Genomic DNA, 23,497 nt, shown 5'->3' with positions numbered 1-23,497 from the left:
AGATTTTCCAAATAAATAAAAACACTTCTCTAGAGATACTAGTTTAAGACGATTTTTCTAAAATTGGTATTTGGAGTTTTTAGTTTATTGTGTTGATTCACAAATTCCTGTTTCCATCACAGTAGTTCTACAATACAGTTAAGAGAACTAAGTTTACTCTGCCACCTCAAATAACCGTGATTTCAACTTTTCATATCTCCCACCTGTCTCAAGGCGATTAAGTGCTTAAGTACTGATGTATTATATTGACATATAACATTCTTAGCACAGCGGGCTCTTCATAATTGGTGTGATTGTTTTTAAAGGTTGTTATATTTTATATATAGTCACCCATTCCTAAAACATTTTTTTTTTGACCCTATGGCTTAGGCAAAACAGTGCAATCCTCCTTGTAGTAACTATGTGATTAGAGAGTTCTAGATTCAAAACAGTTCCAAATCTGATAACTATTTGTCTCCTAAATTCATAGGTCTTCTACACTCTTTGGGCCTCAAGTTTTCATATGAAATACGATAATTATTTAAATTATACTTAATTATTTAAATAACATTTATAAACTGTTTTCAATTCCCTTCAAACTCTATCAATATGGGGCTGGCTCTGACAAGTTGAGAACACCTGCGGTATCCCTTTCCAGGCCCACTGTCGTAGTTGGTGGCCTTGGACAGCTTCCTTGACAGTCCGCTTGAGGGCGCTGTGGTCAGCTAGCACTGGGAGTAAAGAAACGGACCGGGGGCGGAGATCCAGGGCCTTCGACGTCAACGCCGGCGTGGGTGCGGGCGCCAGCGCGGTGCACGCTGGGAGCTGTCACTAGGCCCTTCGGCTTTCGGCCTCCGGGAAGCTGCCGCGGTTGCCAGGAGAGCGGCGCTGGCGTGGAGCGGCCGAGCCCACGGCAGGTAACAGCCTCCCTGCCCCCAGAGCGTTCGCGAGGCCGGCTGGTGGCCCTAAGCGGCTTCCTCGGCTTGGCTCGTTCCGGAGTCGCGGGGACAACCCGTGGGTCAGGCTGCTGTGGCGTCGGGAGTGTTGTCGCCCTGGCCCCGCCTGGAGCCGCGAAGCCCGCCGACCGCTTTCTGGTTTCCGGAGAAGCGGGAGCTGCGCGGGGACCCGCGGGCCGGGCAAAGGCGGGAGGGCGGCCCCGGGCAGGGGTGGCTGTAGGCGGGGCCAGAGCGTCTGGCGGCTGGTCCCGAGCCTCCTGCGTTGGGGCCAAGCAGTGTGCAAGGTTGGGGTGGAGGTCCCACCTGTGCAATAAAAGCGCGCGGGGTCACCCCTTTGTTGGCGAATCAAGGCATGGTGCAGTCTCATTAATTTCTTGGGTCCTTTTAATATTGTGGAGAATGAATGCCAGCCATGGTTAATGATCCTTGTGGGGATTGGACAGGACTGCACAAGTTTATTAGAGGAAGTCAGATTCGTCGTAAGGAAGTTGTTAACAATGATCACTTTTGATTCCTAAGCCTTTTAAAGTTGAAACATTAGTTACTTGTTCACTCTCCTAGCCTACCCTGAGTGGGGAGGCATAGTGGCACACAGCTATACTTTATTTAAAGCTAAGTAAATTGTATTTTGATTATTCTTACACCATCTTAGAGTTCTTTGGAGTTTGAGAAATATGAAGATTGGGAAAATCTGATTTGGAGATTGTAGTAACAGCAATTAAAACATTTTAAAAATAATTACAGAAGAGTTAAGGAAACTAAGTTTGCCTGACAAACCCTGAACTACAGAAAGACAAAAAATCTCTCAATTTCGATGTTGTTGGTCAGCTATTTTCTTTGCAGACATGAGATCTTAATTTTGCTATGAATAACATGTTAACTAAGTAACTCAGCACCTGATAACGCAGTGATTTAGTTGAGCTGACAAGTTATAACGAGAGTAAATTAACACCAGTTGTAGTACAAATGCTTTTTCAGTGATTACTTTCAGCTGCTACTCTGAACTAACTCCCCAGAATTGCTAAACAGTAGCAAATTTCCAGGTGAGCTTGATTATTAGGAACCCAAGTACTGAAGAATTAAAAAACACCTAAGTTAACACAGCAGAAAATGTGGCTCCATAACCAAAATGTTAAATGTAAATTAAATGTTTGACTATATTAAGTCAAAGGAGTCCTATTTTGTGGTTAAATTAGTGGAAAAAATTCTGGCCTGAGAATGAGAGATTTCATTCAAGTCCTTTGTTCTTCTGCTAACCAGGCGTGTGATCTCTCTAGGCATCAGTTTCATCATCTGTTTAAGGGAATTTCATAGGATCCATGGCAAATTTCACAGTGTTCCATGACAAATAATTTGAGTGCACATTGGGTTAAATCTGGGGTTTAACATTTGATTTGTTTTTAACTGCAGGGCTTCTCAAAACCATTACTACCATGCTTATATGCATGTAAATACTCAGGGGAAGGTTATTGAAGCGTTTCTAAATTTTCCTGTCCCGAGAGCCTATTTTCTCAAGGCCAACCTGTTAACATCTCCTAAAATATAATTACAGCAGGTCCTCCAATGAGGTTTCCTTCAATGCCGTATGCATACAACGTTGCTGAAGGAACTTTATGTCAATCGGCCTGTTAGTTTCATTATGCGTTGTTTCACTTCAGTTCCAAGAACTGACTTACTATACATAGAACACCAATTTGAAAATTACAGTACTTGAGCTGAGTGCCATTTCAACTCTAAAATTCTCCACATTATGTTTTGGCTTTCAGTTTAACCTTTCTGGAGCATCAAAATCTAGTGGTAACTCACTGGTATAACAAAGGCTTATATTTCCTTAGTAAAATATTAAGGATGCATATAGGTTTCTTAGTAAAATATTAAGGATGCCTCAAAGCTTTAATTTATGGCAGAAGAGTATCTTCTTTTTTTCTAGACTCTTGATGCTTTTCTGTAACCTTAATTATTTCATGTTTTAAATTTGAATTTATGGTCAAGTTATTGTTTTTATTGAGAATGGCATTATAAAGTTCCAACAAATAAAGACTTGTTAATGGCATTGTTTTTACTATGCATGATAAAAGCCACTTTAAATGTACTTAATAATTAATAACTAATTTTAAGAGGTTAGGTCATTGAAAAGAGTTAAATGTTAAAACATAAATTTTAAGACAGTTATTTCTAAATTGCTTACCGTTTGGGATCTAAGTATTGAATACAATCTTAAAACTATTTTGCTAAATTCTATCAGGTGTCATTAGCACACAAATGTGTGGGTACTTCTGTCTATTCTTTGTTACTTTGTTAGGGATGAGTGCCATCTATTAATGTACTCCTTTGGAGGGGTAAGGGGGAACAGTACATTTAATTTTAATAGGTAAGCCTTAATTCAGGTAAGTTCTCTCTCTGAAATGAAATTATTATATAGAAGTATAGCACTGCTATTTTTGTATAATAGCTAACAGTATTTCTTAAAAATTTATTGTGATCTTTAAATTGTGATTTCTATTTTCTCTTTATTATATTCACCTCCCCCTCCCAAACTAGTCAAGCCTGAAACCTCATTGACTTTTTCATTGCACAGGTCAAATATACGGTATCAAATTTATTAAGGAAAAGCTTACATATAATAATGTGCACTCATTATATGTGTACGTTACATGCACACCCATGTAACCACCACCACAATAAAGATTGGAAACATGCCACCACTCAGGCCTATATTATGCTTTTGCCCTCTTCAAATGCTCTCCCTGTCTCTACATGTCTAAATCATACCTATAAAGTCCTAGCTCAAATGCCACCTTGTCTATGAATCCTTTTTAATTACCTCATTTAGAAGTAATTTCCTTTTCTTCTGACATATTTACATTTCTTTGAACATCCTTTTCTGTCATTCATGGTGGCTAAATGAATGGCATGCTCATAGTAGGCACTTACTGTTGACTCAGTAGGTATGTATAATATTTTTCAAACTTCAGTTATTTTTACATCATCTTTAAAATTTTGGCCATAGCCGCATACTTTCTGCATACTTATTTTCTTAATATTTCTTTATATCTATTTGATTATGAAAATAATTTTTAAAGGAAACTTGAAATAACCACAGTAAGTGAAAAACAAGTATCACTTGCCATAAGCAGAAGGTAGACCTAAAGATGAAAATAAAACAAAACAGTGTTGTTAAATTCTAGCTAGAAATAATTGCCTGCTGAAGACTCTAAGCCTGAGATTTACAGTTCTTTGTTTGGAAAGAGATTAGCAAGAATTATAGGGGTGTTGATAACACCAGTCCGAGACTTCCTGATGCAGTCTGAGGAATTAAAAGAAAATGAAGAGGGAATAACTTTCCCACTTGATTCAGTGTCACTTAGCCCTGTCCTTGGGCCCCATAAAATCATCTCAAATCTGGTTGGTGGACAAAATTTTGGGAGATACTGTATTATACAGGGCTTGGACATTCCTTAGAATTTTATCTGAAAGAATTGGGGAATAAAGCCTCAACTGTAAATTAAAAGATGTACTAGAATTAACTTTAAAAATACAATACGAAGACCAAACGTTAATATAATTATAATTGAATCATAAGTGTCTTTTTTTCAAATATGGTTTTAATGTTGCTTTTACAAATAAAACATCACCTTTTTGTTATTAGGGTACATTAGCTTTAAGATAAACCTTTGAATCTAAAAAATCTAACAACCACTGGGATTCTTTTATATGACTAAGTGATGACTTGATTTAGGAGTGATGAAATGTTAATAATATGTTTATCTGGCAAAGCTATAAGAGTAGATGATGTAATAAACTTAAAAGAATCTGATATCTTCTTCACCTCTTAAATTTGAGCTGTATTTTAATAAATCCTGCAAATGACATTTCCAACCTATTTTCTTCTGAGATAATGAAAAATTCTGTCTTGTGGCAAGAGTTTTATATGAACAGGCAGGAAAATAAATTCCCTACTCTTATTCTGTAACATTTGTTTTATATTTCAACTCGCTATGGTTATTTACAGGCATATATCTATATTATGAACTAAACGTTTAAATTGTTTTGTGTTCATGGAGAAAGAGTTCAGGTAAGTAGACTATTTGGTGTTATTGTTTTACAAAAAATAATTACCTGAGTTTTACTAGGTTTATCAGTACATGCAATAATTTGCTACTCAACCAGAGGTCAGATTGTTGGGATGCAACCTGAATTTGGAAGTAAGAAACGAGCCTTTTGGCCAACTAGTCCTTTTTTTTGTAAAAGAACCTTCACCCAAACAAGTAGGTTTTTTCCTCTGTCTCTACTATAAAATAAAGCAGCAGTATAGAAGCTGTGCAGATAAACTGTCATTATTTAAAAGTGACAACTGATTATAATACAAACTATAAAAGCACAGTAGTCTTAATCTTTTGAATTAAATGAGTAAATAGCTCTGCATTTCCAGTTGCTTTTGATTGTCCCATTACATTATGAAAAAGTTCTATAAAATATCAGCCATCTGAAACCTTTAGGATATGTGTTATCCTGGTCAATCCAATTTTCCAAATAGCTGGAACTTTTATATGCCACAAATGCCATCTCAGTCTACTGATTATATGTTTTACTTGGTCTACAGCATGATATACTTGGCACTATGGCTTTTCTGTACACACTTAACATATGTCTTATAATGTGTCTCAGTTGTAAAGTTTCCTGGACAGAAGTTTGTCTCCTGAGAAAAAAATAGAATATAGTATTTGCCTTAAAGTTAGTGTCTGTCATTTTGGAAGACAAATATTTAAATGATTTTCCATATTTTATATTACCAGTTCTGTAAGTGTTACCACTAGTTAGGAGTTCACCTTTGAGCCTGAATGAGGAGTTCCAGCAACACTTTTCTGTGGCATCTAGCATTTTACTGGAAGGCTATCTTCAAAGCACTGTGTCCAGTCCTACCTGATTCTATAATTTGAGGCTGCGTATTGGGTTTATGTGCTCTGATAACTAGTACTGTTTTTATCATTTCTTATAGAGATTATGGTTTAAAAAAGGAAAATATTATTTGAGAATAAACTCATCAATTGCAGCATAACAAATTATTTCAAAATGTAGTGATTTAAAACAACAATAAATATCTGTTTCTGTTAGAGGTTCTGGCTTGAGTATTTTTAGAGGTTGCATTCAGATGTTGGCCTGGGCTACGGTCATCTAAAAGTTTGATTGGTGTTGGAGAACTCCCTTCCAAAATACCTCACTCATATACTGGCAAGTTGTTTCTGGCTATTTGAGGGAGGTCTCAGTTACTCCCTACACAGACCTCCCCACATGGGCCTCCCCACAGGGCTCCTTCAGTGCCTTTATGACAAAGGCTAGCTTGTCTCAGAAAGAGTGATCCAGGAGACACCAAGATGGAAGCTGCAATGTTTTTTATGACCTAACTTTCATCTCTGTTGTATTCTATTTATTGTTCACATAAGTCAGCAGTAATTTTGTGTGGGAGAAGACTGTGCAAGCACGTGACTATCTCGAGTTGAGGATCATTGGAGGCCATCTTGGTAGCTAGCTACCATATCTTATACAGCTAGTATGTGAGCATGTCTCTTAAGTAAGCAGTATATATTTACTCAATATGCGGTATTAACACAGCTTATGGTTTTAGAATATTCAGAGATAAAATGCCACTTGAAGATTACTAAACAAAACAAAATTCCTAATCTCTGGTTCTTTGGGAGTGATGCGGTGATTCTGGATTGAAATGTAACATTTAAGATACAGAGTTTATTTATTTTTATTTTCTTTTCATTATTATGAGATGAAAGAGGGAGGAAATGTCATGTTACACAGCTGCTATTTGATGTTCTTTAGGAACATTATTCATTCACTTTTAAAAATTAAACTTATCTATTTAAGACAATAAATAGGGAATAAGTCACATGATTTTAAAAGTATAAAAAAAATATACAGTGAAAAGTTTCCCTCTCCCTCGTCCCCATCTACCCAGTTCCTACTTGGCCTCCAGGAAGTAATCAGTTTTATTGCGTGTTCTTTGAGAGATATATGCAAATTATATGAATAGATATTCTCCCCTTTTAAATTATAAATGACAGCATACTATAAATATTGTGATGCACCTTGAATTTTTAAGTTTATATATCTTGGGAGCACTTTTAAATCAACTCATAGTCTTCATTCTTTTTACCAGCTGAGTATATTCTATTGTCATTCAATTATAATATTTATCAGTCATTTACAGTGGGTCAGGCACTTTGCTAGGAGCCGAGGAGGTGAGAACTAAACTGATAAATGAGGACTTTATCACAAGGATTATCACCCCTGGGAGTCACAGTTCAATTGTAATAAAGCAAACTACAGTGCATAGTGGGAGTTCATAGGAAGGAGGTGTGTGAGTGTCAAGGAGATGGTGGAATGGTCAGGGAAGACTTTCCAAAGGGAGTACAGTCTGAGACTTAAGGATGAGTAGGTACTAGCTAGGTTAATTTGAGATTTAGTATTAAAAGCAGAAGGAATTTTTTTTTTAAAGCTTTAAAACATGTTACAAAGCTACAATAATCAAAACAGCATGGTACTGGCATAAAGACAATCAAAACAGTGTGGTAGTGGCATTAAGACAGACATATAGACCAGTGTAATAGAATAGAAAACTCTGAAGTAAACCTAAGTGTATTTGTGATCAAATGATTATTGACAAAGGATGCCAAGACCACTCAACCGGATAAGAATGGCCTTTTCAACAAATGGTATTGGGGAAACTGGATATCCACAAGCAAAAGAATGAAGTCGAAACCTTACTTTGCACCATATACAAAAATTAACTCAAAATGGATTAAAGACCTAAAAATAATACATAGAACTATAAGACTCATGGAATAAAACGGGGAAAGTTTTCTGGCACTGGATTTGCCAATGATTTCTTGGCTGCGATTGCAAAAGCACAAGTAACAAGCAAAAATAGACAAATGAGAACACATCAAACTTCTGCGTATGAAAGGACACAATAGAGTAAAAAGGCAACACGTGGAATGGGAGGAAATATTCTCAAATCTATCTGATAAAGGGCTAATGTTAATCTATAAAGCACTTCTGCAACTTAACAAGAAGACAACTCAAAAAATGGACAAAGGACTTGAATAGACATTTCTCCAAAGGTGATATACAAATGGCCAACAAGCCTATGAAAAGATACTGAACATTAATTATTAGAGAAATGCAAATCTCTCTACAGTATGATATGACTTCACACCCATTTGGATAGCTACTATTTAAAAAAAACTCAGTAATGTGGAGAAATTAGAACCTTTGTGCACTGTTTGTGGAAATGTGAAGTGGTGGAGCTGCTTTGGAAAACAGTGGGCGGTTCCTCAAAAAAATTAAATGGAACTACCACATGATCCAGCAATCCCACTTCTGAGTATATATCCAAAAGAATTTTTATACACCCAAGTTCATAGCAACACTATTCACTGTAGTTAGGAGGTAGAAACAACCTGAATGTCTATGAAAAGGATGGATAAACAAAATGCAGTGTATACATACAATAGAATATTATTTAGCCTTAATAAAGAAGGCAGTCCAGTCACATGCTATAATATGGATTAACCTTGAAGACATTCAGTGAAATAGGCCAGTCACAAAACAAAGACTGTAGGGTTCTACTTTTATGAACCATAGTAAAGTAGTCAAGTTCATTTAGAAACAAAGTAAAATGCTGGTTGCCATAGGCTGCGGGGAGAAGGATAAAGGGGAGTTGTTGTTTACTGGGTATAGTATTTCAGTTTTGCAAAATGAAAATGTTCTGAAGATAGATTACACAACAATTTGAATATTATAAATTTTATGTTAAGTGTACCACGATTAAGAAATAACATTAAACTTTTAGAAACATGAAACATAATGCATTTTTAAATAATATCCTGTGATGTAAGCCATGTTTCTAAATATTGGAAAAGGCACCTATCAGAGAATAAGCCAATCAGAGAGGTTGAATCAGACGATATTGCAGCAGTTTGAGTATAATTTGATAGGGAAAAAGTTCCTGAAAAGGAGCATTCATTGTACTTACCAGAAAAGGAATAGTATATGCACTGAGATGGGAGGGAGCAAATCTTGAGCAATAGACAGTTGACTGATGTTAAAAAAATATGCAATGACACTTGTTAAAGATGGTAAAGCTGGCTATTAAGGATCATCATGATAGGTATAGGGACCACTGCAATGAGATTTTACAGGGGAGGAGAGACACTGGCCTGAACTCCAAGTGTAGCCCGGGAGTTTATAGCCAAGGAGCAAGGGGGTTAATGGGTGCAAAATTACTAAGACGAAACATTAAGGGTTAGGGAGAATCCTAGCTAAAGCAACCTAGCAGGATTCATGCTGAAGACAGGCCAGGGTGATTCGATTTTAGAGGATGGGGACCTTATTAGGTATTAAGGGGCGGGGGGTAGTTCTTGTTAAACAGACTTAGAGGGGTTCTTGCTAAAACTACATTTTACAAGAATGTGCACATATGGGCGTAGGAGAGAGTTCAGAAGCCTGACTAAAGTTTGGTCAAGCAAAGAATCTTCGTCACTAGGTTTTGCTTAGCTAGGACAGAAATATGAATTATAAGATAGATTGAATTGGGTCCAATTTATGAAAAGACTAATCATATGATTAAGAGCTTGCATTTCATTTATAAGTAATTGAATGTTGCAATGATAAGAGTACTTATGTGCTAAGTAAGCACTGGACTAAAGCTCTTTTCATGGATTATAAATTGAGCTTCCAGCAGGGAGTAATATTCTCAAACTATTTTTTGCTATGTAAAATTAATTGGCTGTTAGAGAAGCTGAAGGTAGTAAAATGGGAGGCTGTTGTAATAGTTTAAGTGAAGCTATTCAGGAGCCATGGTTAAAAGACTAAAGTTAGGAAACAAGCAAATGAGCAAATTTCAGATTGTAATAAGTGCTAGGAAGGAAATAATGCGATATTTTAGAGTAGATGTTAAGATTGTGGGCCTGGCGCAGGCCAATTGAAAGAGTGATCAGAAAAGGCTTCTTGAGGGTTTGATATTACTTAGAGAATGGGAAGGAGTTTGCCACATAAAGAGTTGACCTAGAGGTTTTCAGGTATAGAGAATAGCAAATACAAAATGCCCCATAATGCAAAAAACAAAACAAACAAAAAAACTGGTGTATTTGAGTTTGGATAGTCTCATAAGATGACATAATATGATTTTAAAGGATCTTTGGCTTCTCTGTGAAGGATTGTAGGGTCTCAAGAATAGAAACAATTCAGTAGTGTGCTGGAGTCAACTCTAACTGGTTAGAATAATAGAAAAGGAAAAGTTGTTATAAATTTCAAGATATATAGTTAACATGCTAGTTGATGCTGTAGTACTAGAGGAGATAACTTTGGGGAGAAAAGAGAGTAGGGTTCCTGATTGAGCCTTGAAGTACTTCAGCATTTTAATAATATAAAATAATAGAGAAGAAGAGCCAGCATAACTGAAAGAGAGTGGTTGGAAAGGTCAGAACATACCTTAAGAGTAAAGAGTCCTGGGAGCCAAGTACAAAGTATTGAATACTGCTAAAAATTTGATTCAAATGAGGGGCTAGAGAAGTGGCCATTGGCTTCGGCTAATGCATTTTACTGGTGACTTTTATATGGGTGGTTTCCTTAGAATGACAGTGTCATAAGACAGTTTTTGAGTAGGCCGAAGAGTGAATAGGAGATAAGGAAATGAAATAATACATAGAAATCTTTCAAAAAGTTTTGTAATGAGAAATAGATTGGTAGCCAGGAAGTCTGTAGCGGGTAAAGGGAAGGCTATGGATTTTAGTTTTTCACTGGGGAGATTCCAGGGCTTGCCCATAGACTGATGGAGAATGACCCTGCAGAGAAGAAAATGGTACTGAAGAAGAGTGAGCTAATAAAGCACCTGGGAAAATTCTTAAGGCAAGAGAAGGATGAGATCCAGAACATGGCACATTGTAAGATTAGCTGAGATGCTGCTACCTCTGCTGCATTAGAGGAGGTGTTATCCTTAGAAGATAAGGATAGAAGGCAGGACATGCAGAGAAAAGCTGAAGATCTATTGATCACATTATCTGGTATTTCCTAGAGTATGTATGCCATTCAAAGGCTTGAGATTGGATCAAGGGGAAGTGCAGACAATCAGGGTCATAGTGGGTGGACTTAACCAATTTTGAAATACCTGGTAAGCGTCTTCAGTCCATATTGTTAGCCATGCAGCGGAGTTTCCAATTTTCTGTAGTAAATAGCTTTATAAGTTGGTTAAATAAATGTTTTACTAAAAATTATTTAGTGAAGTGTCAACATTGAAACCCAAAACTTGACCAAATAAAACAGATTTGTTAATTGTCACATTCATTTGTTAGACGTTAGCAATTACTGAATGATAATTTTTTCATTTAGTTTTAAAAGGTTGGAAAAGAGTATCTATATGTAGCATTTTTAAAGGTATTTTTTCTTTCATCAACAAGTAGGGTTCCACCCTCCCCCATTGCATATTTATTGCCTTAAATAATTTATTCATTTATATCTTGAGATGTAATATAACACTTGGACAGTCCATATATACATATATATATCTTTAGAACTGGATAATACTGAATATTTCTCTCTCTTTAGCCCTCCACTTTTGATGGCAGAGGAGGGAGAGAAGAGGAGAGCTCAGCTAGTGATAAGGGTATAAAGTCTCCTGATGCAGTATGGGGATATGTTATATTTGCATTATGATCCAAGTTTGATTTGTGGGCCATTTACAGATTCTTTGTTAAAAAATGAAATATGCACAGAGATGAAAGTAAACATTAAACAGTATTTTGATGATGTGACAGCAACTGAAACATGGCTTTATATTTTAGGAAAATAATAGTCAGCAATGGATTGGAAGGAAAAACTAGTTTATCACCACCGATAGTTTGAGGAGTACTGATCTAAGTCATTTTAAAGTAAAATACAGAAAAATTTCCCTGAGAACTATAATTTGCATTTATTATATATTGGATGGAAAATTCAAAAGTGGTGCATCCCTAGACTTCTCCTCTGATATAAAATGAGTAATTTTATTTGCATTAAAATCATCGAAGAAGCACAAGCAGATTTTTAGTCCTAGGATCCAGCCATCTTTTTACATGAAAAAAATACTGCTAATGATACTTCTACAGAATATCTTTTTCATTTTCAGCTGTTACAAGATTTTGCTTTTAATGTTCTACCTGAGTGTTTTATGTATTCTGTGTTATATGAACTCTTTAAATCATATTAAAATATTTAGATGTTTTTTTAGCTAAATAAGAAAATCCAAATTTCTTACCTGACTCAACCTTTTTAGCTGTGAACACATGCAGGAGTTAGAAACCCCACAAACTTAGCTGTTTTTTGTTGTACCTTTTGATGACCTTTTTATAAAGTTAGGTTTTTGGTACCAAATAAGAAAAATGTGTCTGAAAGATATGTTAGTTGAGGTAATATTGCTTCACAATTATATTATTACCCCAACTATGCATAAATAACCCCCACTCTCATTGATAGAAATTATTACTAAATTCCTTTTTTAGTTAATCTCTGCATAAATATTGTACATCTTCAAAATGGATGTGTTATATTTTATTCTAGAAATATTGCTGGGAAAAAAGTGCCTGATAGTAAAATTTATACATGTGCTTTACTCTAGTACTGGTACATTCTAAGGTTTATTGATTAGAATTTAGTTATTTTATACACTTTCAGAAAACCCAGTCAGGTTGATTTTTTTTTTCCCCTGTTTAATTTGATTTTGCAGTTCTGTCTTCTCTAATTTCTCAGAAGCAAACTTAAACATATTTTAGCTTGTTTTAAGGTTCATTATTCCTTCTACATATATATTAATATTTAACTATTTTTGAAAGTTTATGACTTTGTTTTAGTATGTCAGTATTTTGTATCTGCAACACATATTGCTGTGTGTTTTTGTTTTTCTGTTTATGGTTAAATCTAGTTTTTAAAAATTTTAGAAACCACAAATTGATGATAAAACAGCTTGCATAGTTTTTAATATATTCCCAATCTTAATTGCTATACTTAAACCACTGTGTATGAATCCAGTTTGAGCCTCAGTATTGTAAGTTACGTGCTATGAAACATACAGAAAGATATAAAACATAGTTCTTGCTCAAAGACTTCTACCCTAGTAGAGGAATTGCATATCCAACTCTTCTATAAAACAAAATCAATTTTGAAATGGAAGGTTAAGATTATTTTTGATATGCTTCTGTCTTCACATTTTATAATATAAAAAGGTAAAATTTAAGTAAGAAAATAGTCCATCAGACCATCTGAATTTTAAAGTTTTGTTTAAATGGTTATAAAAAAAGAGTAGACCTAACTTCAGAATACCTATGTAAAGATACTTTGACTGGTTTGCTTATCCCAAAACCATTTGTTGAAAAGATTATTTTTACTCCCCACCCCCAATTTAATTGTTAGCATCCCTTGAGGCCCATTCTTAGACCTTACTTCAGTTCCATGAACCCAGCTCTAGGGAAAGGTGCAGAGTTAGTTAAAACTCAGGATACCAAAAAAGTAGAAAGTCCACATTGGTTTTTAGGTTGAGCCTCAATTAAATCCTGTTATTACTTTGTGTTAGTTATCTATTGATGTATAACAAATTACCTCCCAACTCAGTGGCTTAAAACAGCACACTTTCTGTTGATCATGAATTTATGGGACTTAGCTATGTAGTTCTGGCTCAGAATCTCTCAGACAGTTACAGTCAAGAGGTTAGTTGGTGCCATGGTCAAATCAAGACTTGCCAGGGGATGGAGAAGCTGCTTCTAAGCTGGCTTACTCTCATAGCTATTGACAGAAAGCCTCAGTTCCTTACCAGAGAGACCTCTTCATAGGGCTCCTTGAAATGTCCTCATGATATGGTTTTTGGCTTTCCCTAGAGCTGTGATGTAAAGGAGTGAGTAAGACAGAAGTTGGAGTGCTTTTGTGACCCAGTCTTAGCCACTATACGTTGTCATTTCTGTCTTACTATTTTCCATAGAATTGAGTCACAAAGTCCAGCTCAAGGAGCTAGAGGATTAGGTACCATTTTTTGAAAGTAAAACCAAAGAATATGTGGACATATTTTAATATATTCTATATGCATAGTTTTGAAGTATACGACATATACTTCTCAGTTTTATTAAAATTAAGAAGGTCTAATTGCAGAGCTGATGTTCGTTCATACTATATGGTAATTTATTTTATTAATAAAATAAGTTCTCTAAGTCATTCATTTTTTTTTTTTTTTTTTTTTTTTTTTTTTTGCGTGTTCTTGGTATTCACAATCTAGTCTTGTATTTTAGGGTCAAAAAATGTGGAGAGATATGTGTATCAGCACATATGGCAGGGAAATAATGATTTCTAAGTTGAAGTACCAGAGTATTTCCTACTCTTTTATAACCCTAAATTCTCACAGCCATTTTTCCATTTCCTAAGAAGGAACACAGAGTAGTTACCTCTGAATATTTCCATGACCCTGCATACTAGCTGACAGAGTGTTAATCACTTCTCACTCAAGAAACATTTTAAAGTTAGTCTTTAACTCTGTAGCAAGAGCATCTGAACCCATTTTAATACTTTACTTTGTAATTTTGGTTTCTCTTGCAAAACTCTTTTGTAGGTAATGATTTTACATGATTTTGGAACTGGTCTCTAGTGGGACGCTGGGGGAGGATGAACACAGAAGAGCTGGAGTTATTGAGTGACTCCAAATACAGAAACTATGTAGCCGCAATTGACAAAGCACTAAAGAATTTTGAATACTCCAGTGAATGGGCAGATTTGATATCGGCACTTGGAAAACTTAATAAGGTATGTAATTCTTAACCATTTCATAAAAAGTAGTAAAAATTAGAAATCTGTCTATACTAGATTTCTCTAAATCTTGAAGTAAAAAATTTGAAAATATGACTGAACCTCAGAATTTCTTTTGTTACTGCTATTTTACTTTATGAGTTTCATGTCTATGTAGTCTGGCATATTTTTAAGGCCAAAACAACAGTGCTTGAAAATTGTAGTTATTATTACCTATAAAAAACACAAGACTAAGAAGCAAATATGCTAACTGCGAGGGCTAGGTTTCTGTGATTGAGCATCAGATATGGTTCTGGAATTCCTGACAACAAAATGAAAACTTGCATAGGGAAAGCAGTAACTGACAAGTCCTTTGCAAATGGTATATAGCAGTAAGGAAACATTTTATATCCAGACAAGCTTATACTCATTACAGTACTTTTTACAAAAGTGACAAGCAGTTACTTAGAGCTTGGCCTTGAATGATCTTTCTTGACATGTCTGTTTTTTTATCAGCTATAATCATGGTGGCATCATTGATCAATTCATAGTGTAAAAATTTTTTTTTCCCTAACATAAATCAGATTTTTCTCACATCCATTATTTTATTTTTTGGAAGTTTTTTGGTTTTAAAAAAGTAGTTGTTATTGAATAGGAATGCTTCTAAATACTAAATGGGGGAGCAAATAGAAAAGGAGAGCTCTTCCCGTAACTATTTGAATATCAAACAGCTTAACATTCAAGTATTAGGAAAGAAATTTGTCTTAAAATATTTACCAAGGACAGTAGCTCTCAACCTGATATCATAATTACCTTGCTATCTTAAAAAGAAAAACTTTTATTTTCAATGTGCCAAGGATTTATCTTAAAATTAGATGCACCAACTTCAGTTTGACATGTTGACTTCTAACATTTATCATTTGAGGTGTGAAAAATTCTCAAATTTTTTGCGTCTCCAAGAAATTGCATTCAAAAATATGAATTTGCTTAAAGGTAGTTAGATTCTCGTTCTGAAGAGTCTCTTTCTGAAAACTTACTAGGAACTATGCTTAAAAGCAATTCAAAATTGTGGAAATTAATTTACTTAATTATATATATAATTAGTTTTTTTATAGTTAATATTCATAAAAACATTTTACTGTATCCAGATAACACAAGGTAGAAAATTCAAGTCATTAATGAAACTTTCCTAAAATCACAATGAAACAAGGATTATATATATATTTATTTATTGAAGCTAGTCTAACTTTGTTTTAGTATAAAATTTTGTTGTTTACTACATATACTAAATTTTAACCTCATTTATGTAAGTTTTCCAACTTAGAAATGCTTTTAGAAAATGATGTTATATTTTGCTTTTTTAAAATTTGATGTTTAATAAAATTTCTTCATTGAAGCATTCTTCATACATCATTAAATTTTTTTCTACAGAGGTACTTCTGGTAGTAATTATAATTTTAAAAAATATATCAACTCTGCTTCTGTGCCCAAAATGTGAATTAATATTCCAGAAAAGGAAGGTAACTAGTTTAATTAAAAAAAAAAAAGAAAATGTTTTTTTAAAACTATTCTTATTGGCATATCGTGCTTAGTTTGCTTTTCATTTGTAGATCTAATTTTATTTACATTCATTCATTACATCTAGTTTAAAACTGAATTAAAGACTTATAGTGGGAAGAACATTGAAAACGTTATATCTAAGTGGACCTCAGAGCCTCCACTTTTTTTATGAACTGGGAGATCTAGTGTTAACTCTTCTATATTGCCTTTGGCAAGTCATGCTATGTATTTTAACCTCTCAGTCTTTTTTTGTGTACTTCTTCTAAATTCAGTTCTAGTATATTCTGTACTCATTGAGTGTTCATTTTATATTTTGTCAGCCCTTTACCATACTACTTTGAAGAACTTCATTTATAAGTGCTTTTTTGGTACTTAAATAACTAATCTCCTTTGGTGGTTTGTAAAATAGGATCTTCTATAAATTCCACCCTGACCATTATTGCTGAAGAAATGTTATGGTTGAATAAATAAAATGTGTTTGGTCCATTTGAGAAATTTAGTAAAAACAAATGGGCAATCATAGTCTCATGTAGATTCTTGTAAGCATTAGAATTACTTGCTATAATATGATACACTAAAAGAGTGGTTGTTCCTATATACGTCGAAGTCTGATTTTCTTTATATACTTCAAACAATGTATCATTGAAAGCTGATTAACATTAAAGTTTTACAAAAATGTTTAATGGTGCCTCTCTTCTGAATAAATTTGTTTTGGAGAATATTTTTCATAAAAATTTTTCTAGTAACATGCAATGGATTTTTTAAAACAAATTGAATATGTTTTAAAATCCTCAATTTTAATTTCAGATCTATACCTTGATAGATGTAACTGACAAAACTAGAAGTTCTTTGGTCTCTGCTCTAATGTTTTTAAAGTATAAATAAGTTCTGTAAGGATTTCAGATAACACTGTGTTAGAAAGTGGAAATAATATGAAATATTTTTTCTCAACTGTATTAAAATGGTTTCTTCAAGGTTTTACAAAATAATGCAAAGTACCAAGTGGTACCCAAAAAGCTGACCATAGGCAAACGTCTTGCTCAGTGTCTACATCCAGCATTACCAGGTGGAGTCCATCGGAAGGCACTTGAAACATATGAAATTATCTTTAAAATCATTGGACCTAAGCGACTTGCCAAAGATCTTTTTTTATATAGGTAAGAATAATTTTATTATCTTTTTATATATAAATAAAAGTATTTTTATCTATTTTATGCTTTTTTGCAGTAAAGCCTAAAAAATTAAAAACTTGATGGAGGTTTTCAGATAGCTATCTTAAGTATTTTGATAAGTGATTCAGAAAAATTTAGATTATTCCTTAATATAAAGTTTTTTTCCTTAGATGTCATTTATGAAGTTTTTATTCAAAAATTTTGAGACTACAGTACTTTCTACATTTTTAAACTTGAGAACTACCCTGAGACATAATAAGATATCTTGATTTCTCAGCAGCTTTCAACATTGTTTATCATTCTCGACTTGAAATATTTTCTCTTGGCTTCTGTGATACCACATTATCCAGTTTAGTTACTTGATTGCTTTACCGACTTTCCTCCACCTTGCTCGGAACTGTACATGTGGAGTTTTTTAGGGTTTGCTTAGTCCTATCCCTTAAGTTTTCACTTTCCTTAGGCAGATTTATCCATGCCCGTGATTTATCTTTTTATGTGTTGACTCCCAACTTGATATCACCAGTGTTGGCTTCTGCTTTAAATTCCTGGCTTACTTGCCATCTCTGTGTGGATCTTTAAAGATAATTAAAGCTCAACCCATTCCAAACTAAACTCATCCTCTTCTCCTGTTACCTGGCCTTCTGCAATGCACTAAAGCTCAATAATGTCACCACTGTTAATCCATTTATACAAGCCTGAAATCTGAAAGCTACACTTGATATCTTGCTTTGCTTGCCCATATTCTTCTTCCTCCAATGTACATTCTGTCACTAAGACTTCTGTCTCACAGTGGTTAAGAGCAGAGGCAGTGATAGCAAATGGTTTGTTTTTATCACTAACTAATTCTGTGATCTTGGGCCATTTTCTCACCTCTATTCTGATTTGCAAAATGGGAATGAGATGACCAATTTTATGGGTTATTAATAAAATTAAAAGAGTTGATATTTGTAAAGTGCTTAGAGCAATATGCAGCATATAGTAAGTGTTCAATAAATGTTAGCCATTGTTCTGATTGGGTGTTTTGGGGATTCTTTTTCTTTTTGTTGTTCTTATTGGGTATTTTCATCCAAATCACTGATTCGATCCTCTACTTCTTCAACTCTGTTGATTCTCTCTAATGTATTCTTCATTTCAGTTACTGTGTTCTTCATTTCTGATTGGTTCTTTTATGTTTCCTGTCTCTTTGTTGAAGTTCTCACTGAGAACATTGAGCATCCTTATAACCACCGTTTTGAACCTGAATCTGGTAGACTGCTTGTCTCTATTTTGTTTAGTTCTTTTTCTGGAGTTATGTTCTGTTTTTTCATTTGGGACATGTTTCTTCATTTTAGCCATGTGTTTGTTTCTATGTATTAGGTAGAGCAGCTACATCTCCCTCTCTTGGTAGAGTAGCCTTATGTGGTAGGTGTCCTGTGGGTTCTAGTGGTACAGTCTCCTGGTCACCTGAGTCATTGCTCCAGGTATATTCCTCATGTGGATTGTATGTGCCCTCCTGTTATAGTTGTGCCTTGTTTGCTGTTGACACATCAGTGGGAGGGATTGACCCTCAGGCTGATTGATCATGAGGACTGACTGTGACTACCGTGGAGGAACTGTTGTACAGGGGCTGACCCTACATAGCAGGATTTGTTTTAGTGAGACTCTGGTGCCTCCTGAGTCCACCCTTTGAGTGTGTTGTTTCTGAAAGTGGTTGGGTGGTGCTCTTCTGTGGTCTGAGCTGGCCACTGGTGTGTTGGTTCTGGGGCCACTTTGATCTAGGCCAAGGTCAGCTGTTGTCTGTGCTCTGTCCAGGCCACTTGGTATGAGCTACAAAGTGATCTTCAGGTGGTTGCTACTTGTGCTGGGCTTGGAGGTGACTGGGAGAGGCCAAGCTGCCATCTGAGGCCAGATGCCACTAGTGTTGGGCTTGGAGCTGCTTAACAAGAGGTACAGTGCATGCTGAGCCCAGATGCTGCTTGTTTGGGGTTTGTGAACCTTTAAGAACTTTTAGGAAAGTCCACAGCATGAGCTGAGACAGGCCATTTGTATAGAAAAGCCACTGGAAGCAGCTTGGGTGGGCCAAGAAGTTAAGTGGGGTAGGGTTTCGGGGAATCACCAGGGCAGGGTGAACAGTGTTAGCTAACTAGATTGATGGAGATTCAGACATGGCACCTGCCTGTGCATGCAGGTTGAATGGGGAGAGGGCTCAACAAAGGAATAATGGCTTCTGCCAGCACTTTTGTTTGGGAGAAAGCTGCCTCTTCAGCCCTCACCCTGAAGTCAGACAATTCAGTTCTCTTATGTCCTTGGTGCCTTTCAAGCTGCTGCCCCAGTGCTGGAGCTCAAAACAAGTGAGTCCATCAGTGACTAAGTTCATGCACAGGCCCTTTAAAAGGCATGCCCGAGACTCGAGCAGCCTTTCATCTCACTAAGCCACAATCTTCACTGGTTTTCGCAGCCAGAAGTTATGGGACTTCTCTTCCTAACATTGGTACCTTGGGCTGGGGAGCCTTGTGTGGTGCTGGGTCCTCTCATTCCTTGGGAGGGACCTCCAAAGCCTCCCTCGTTTTAAACACCACACCCATGGGTGTGGGACCAACCCATTCCTCATCTCCATCCCTCCTACCAATCTTGAGTGATTTCTTCTGTATATCCTTAATTATAGGATTTTTGTTCAGCTAGACTTCAGGTGGTTCACAATGATGATTGTTCTTTAGTTTAGCTGTAATTTTGATGTGGTAATGGGAGGAGGTGAGCATAGCCTTTTCCTACTCCATCATCTTGACTAGAAGCTAGATCTTACAGTTTTTTGATGGAGCTTTTAGAATTTTCTATATATAAAACCATTTCATCTGCAAATAGTGACAATTTGCTTCTTCCTTTCCAGTTTGGATGCCTTGTATTTCTTTCTTGCTTGATTGCTCTGGCTAGGAGTACTGTTTTCAGTACTGTATTGAATAGTGGGCTGTGTTGAATAGGAGTGGTGTGAGTGAGCACCTTTGTTTTGTTCCTTAGAGAAAAAGCTTTCAACTTTTCACCACTGAGTGTGTTAGCTGCAGGCTTGTCATATATGGTTTTTATTATGTTGAAATATGTTCCTCTATACCCAATTTGTTGAGAGTTTATCATGAATAGATGTTGAGTTTTATGAAATACTGTTCTGTATCTATTAATCTGATGTGTTTATAGAATTGCATATGTTGAACATTTATTGAATTTTATAAGTTGAACCATCCTTGCATCCCAGGGATGAATCCCACTTGGTACTTGGTGTATAATCCATAGTATATGATATTGGCCTGTAATTTTTCTTTTCTTGTAACATCCTTATCTGGCTTTGATATTAAGGTAATGCTGCCTTCTAAAATGAGTTTGAGATGTTCCCTCTTCAGTTTTTGAGAAGAGTTTTAGAAGGATTGACATTAATCTTTAAATGCTTGACAAAATTCACTAGTGAAATTATCTGATCCTGGGCACTTTCTCTCATTGGAAGGTTTTTAATTATTGATTCAATCTCCATACTCATTATTGCTTGTTCAGATTTTATATTTCTTCAGGATTCAATCTTGGTTGGTTTTATGTTTCTAGGAATTTATTCTATCTAGGTTATTCAATTTTTTTGCATATGATTATTCATAGCAGTCTCTTATGACCTTTATATTTCTGTGATATCAGTTGTAATGTCTCTTCTTTCATTTTAATTTTATTTGGTTTCTTTTTTTCTTAGTCTAGCTCAGAGTTTGTCAATTTTGTTTATTTTTTATAAAGAAGGAACTCTCAGTTTGATTAATCTTTTCTATTGTTTTCTTGTTCTCTATTTCATTTATTTCTGCTCTAATCTTTATTATTTCCTTTCCTCTGCCAATTTTGGACTTAGTTTTTTTATCTAGTTTCTAGAGGTATAAAGTTAGGTTTTTTTATATGAGATCTTTCTTTTTCTTGACTTATGTGTTTAACACTATAAACTTCACTCTTAGAACTGCCTGTGCTGCACCTGTAAGTTTTGCTATGTTGTATTTCCATTTTCATTTGTCTTTAGTATTTTTTATTTCTTCTTTGATCCCTTGGTGTTTGGGAATGTGTTTAATTTCTGTGTATTTGTGAATTTTCCAGTTTTTCTTCTTTAATGATTTGTGGTTTCGTACCATTGTAGCTAGAAAAGATACTTGATATAATTTTTATCTTCTTGAATTTTTTGAGACTTGTTTTGTGGCCTAACATATCTATTCTACAAAGTGTTCCATGTGCACTTGAGAAGAATGTGTATTCTGCTGCTGTTGGATGGAATATTCTGTAAATGAGTGTTAGGTTCATTTGGTCTATAGTGTTAAAATCCACTGTTTCCTCATTCTATCTGATCTTTAGTAGTCATGCCCCACATATTCTCCCTGTAATCACATATGAAGTGAGACCTGAGTGGACCTCTCAGGAAGCGTTCCGCATTCCTGGGGATGCTGAATGTCTACCTGGGTTTTCTTTTTCCCACCAGAGAATTTATAGGCCAAGCAGGCCCACTTGGTGTGGTACCATGCCAACCTGGAGGAGGGCAATACAGACAAAGCGTAACCATTCCTCTTACCCTTCTAACATGGTCTTTCTTAGTCTTTATGGTTTAGAGGTGGTGCATCATCCTCACCTCCATGTTCTGGGATTTTCACAGTGGTATCTTGTCTATGGATAGTTGGTAGTTGGTCATCTTGTGATAGGGACCGAAGTTGTAAGCAACTAATGTCACCATCTTGATCACTCATTTTTCTGTCTCTCTTTTTTAACCACTTAATTTTTTATTGTTGCTATAATTTATATACAATAAAATTAACAGATCATAAGTGTTCCATTGGATAAGTTTTGACAAATGTAGTCAATTGTATAGCTACCACTCAAAACAGGATATAAGACATTTTTGTCAACAGAAATTTTCCTCTTACCCTTTTCTGATCAAAACCTCTACTTCTCCAACTATCTATCTCTCCCTGCCTGCCTTCTTGTCTCTCCTTCCTTTCTCGCTGTTTCTATATCTGTATATCTATATCTATGTATATTTATTCATTCCCCACTCTTGCCTTTCACTCTAAATAGTGTCTTTGAAGAACCAAAATTTCTTTATGCTGTCTTTTGAAGAAAGCTTTAATTTTAATGAAGTCCAATTTATCAAGTTTCTTCCCTCCACATCTACCTTTACCCTTCTCCCTCCCCTCTGATAACCACTAGTCTACTGTCCATGAGTCTGTTTGTCATGTTTGTTGCTTTTAGATTTATATCTCATAAGTAATTTCATGTGGTTTTCAACTTTTTCTGTCTAGCTTATTTTGCTTAGCATGATTATCTTAAGATCCATCCATTTTGTCACATATGGCAGTATTTCATCTCTTATAGCTGAGTAATATTCCACTGTATATATGTACCACATCTTCTTTATCCAATCATCTATCATAGGACAATTGTTGCTTACATGTCCCGGCCACCATGAATAATGTTGCTACAAACATTAGTGTGCATATATGTTTTCAGATAAATGTGTTTAAGTTTGGGGTAAATACCCAGGAGAGGGATTGCTGGATCAATTCTTAGTTTTTTGAGGAACATCCATACTGTTTGACATAGCAGCTGTACCATTTTGCCATCCCACCAGCAGTGTATGAGGGTTCCTTTTTCTATGCATCCTCTCCAACACTTGTTATTACTTAGCCTGCTGATAATAGTTATTCTAACAGGTGTGAGATGTTATCTCATTGTATTTTTGATTTGCATTTCCCTAATAGCTAGTGCTATTGAGCAGCCTTTCATGTTTGTTGGCCATTTTTATGTCTTCTTGGGAGAAATGGTCTGTTCAGGTCCTCTGCCTATTTTTTAATTGGATTGTTTGTTGTTTTGTGTTAGCCTTTTCTTTGATGGGTAGTCATTTTGTTTCTTGCTTAAGGAATCTTTACCTGGTGTATTGTTGCTAAAATTTAGAAATACAATGTTTTTCCTATCCTGACTTGTCTTCAAAAACTTTGCCAAATTCACCTATTCTTTCTAATAGTTTTTAGAATCTTG

The 23,497-nt window shown here is 35.4% G+C and overlaps 1 protein-coding gene across 4 annotated transcripts in view; it reads left to right on the top strand.

Annotated features, from left to right (window-relative positions):
• Positions 1-784: 784 nt before the first annotated feature.
• Positions 785-23,497, top strand: part of DOP1A (DOP1 leucine zipper like protein A) — an 86,856-nt gene continuing 64,143 nt past the window's right edge. For 3 of the 4 annotated variants that reach the window (XM_039852978.1, XM_039852980.1, XM_039852981.1), the window contains exons 1-3: positions 785-896; positions 14,575-14,765; positions 17,283-17,464. In XM_039852978.1, coding sequence (XP_039708912.1) covers positions 14,628-14,765; positions 17,283-17,464 — 320 coding nt within the window. In that variant the 5' untranslated portion in view covers positions 785-896; positions 14,575-14,627. The remainder of the gene's footprint in view (positions 897-14,574; positions 14,766-17,282; positions 17,465-23,497) is intronic. The other variant, XM_039852979.1, reaches the window with a different exon arrangement.

Source organism: Pteropus medius, unplaced genomic scaffold (assembly GCF_902729225.1).
Source record: "Pteropus medius unplaced genomic scaffold, Ma_sr-lr_union100, whole genome shotgun sequence".
NCBI lineage: Eukaryota > Metazoa > Chordata > Mammalia > Chiroptera > Pteropodidae > Pteropus > Pteropus medius.
Note: the sequence above shows the minus strand (reverse complement) of the source record. Positions and strands in the feature narration are given on the sequence as shown.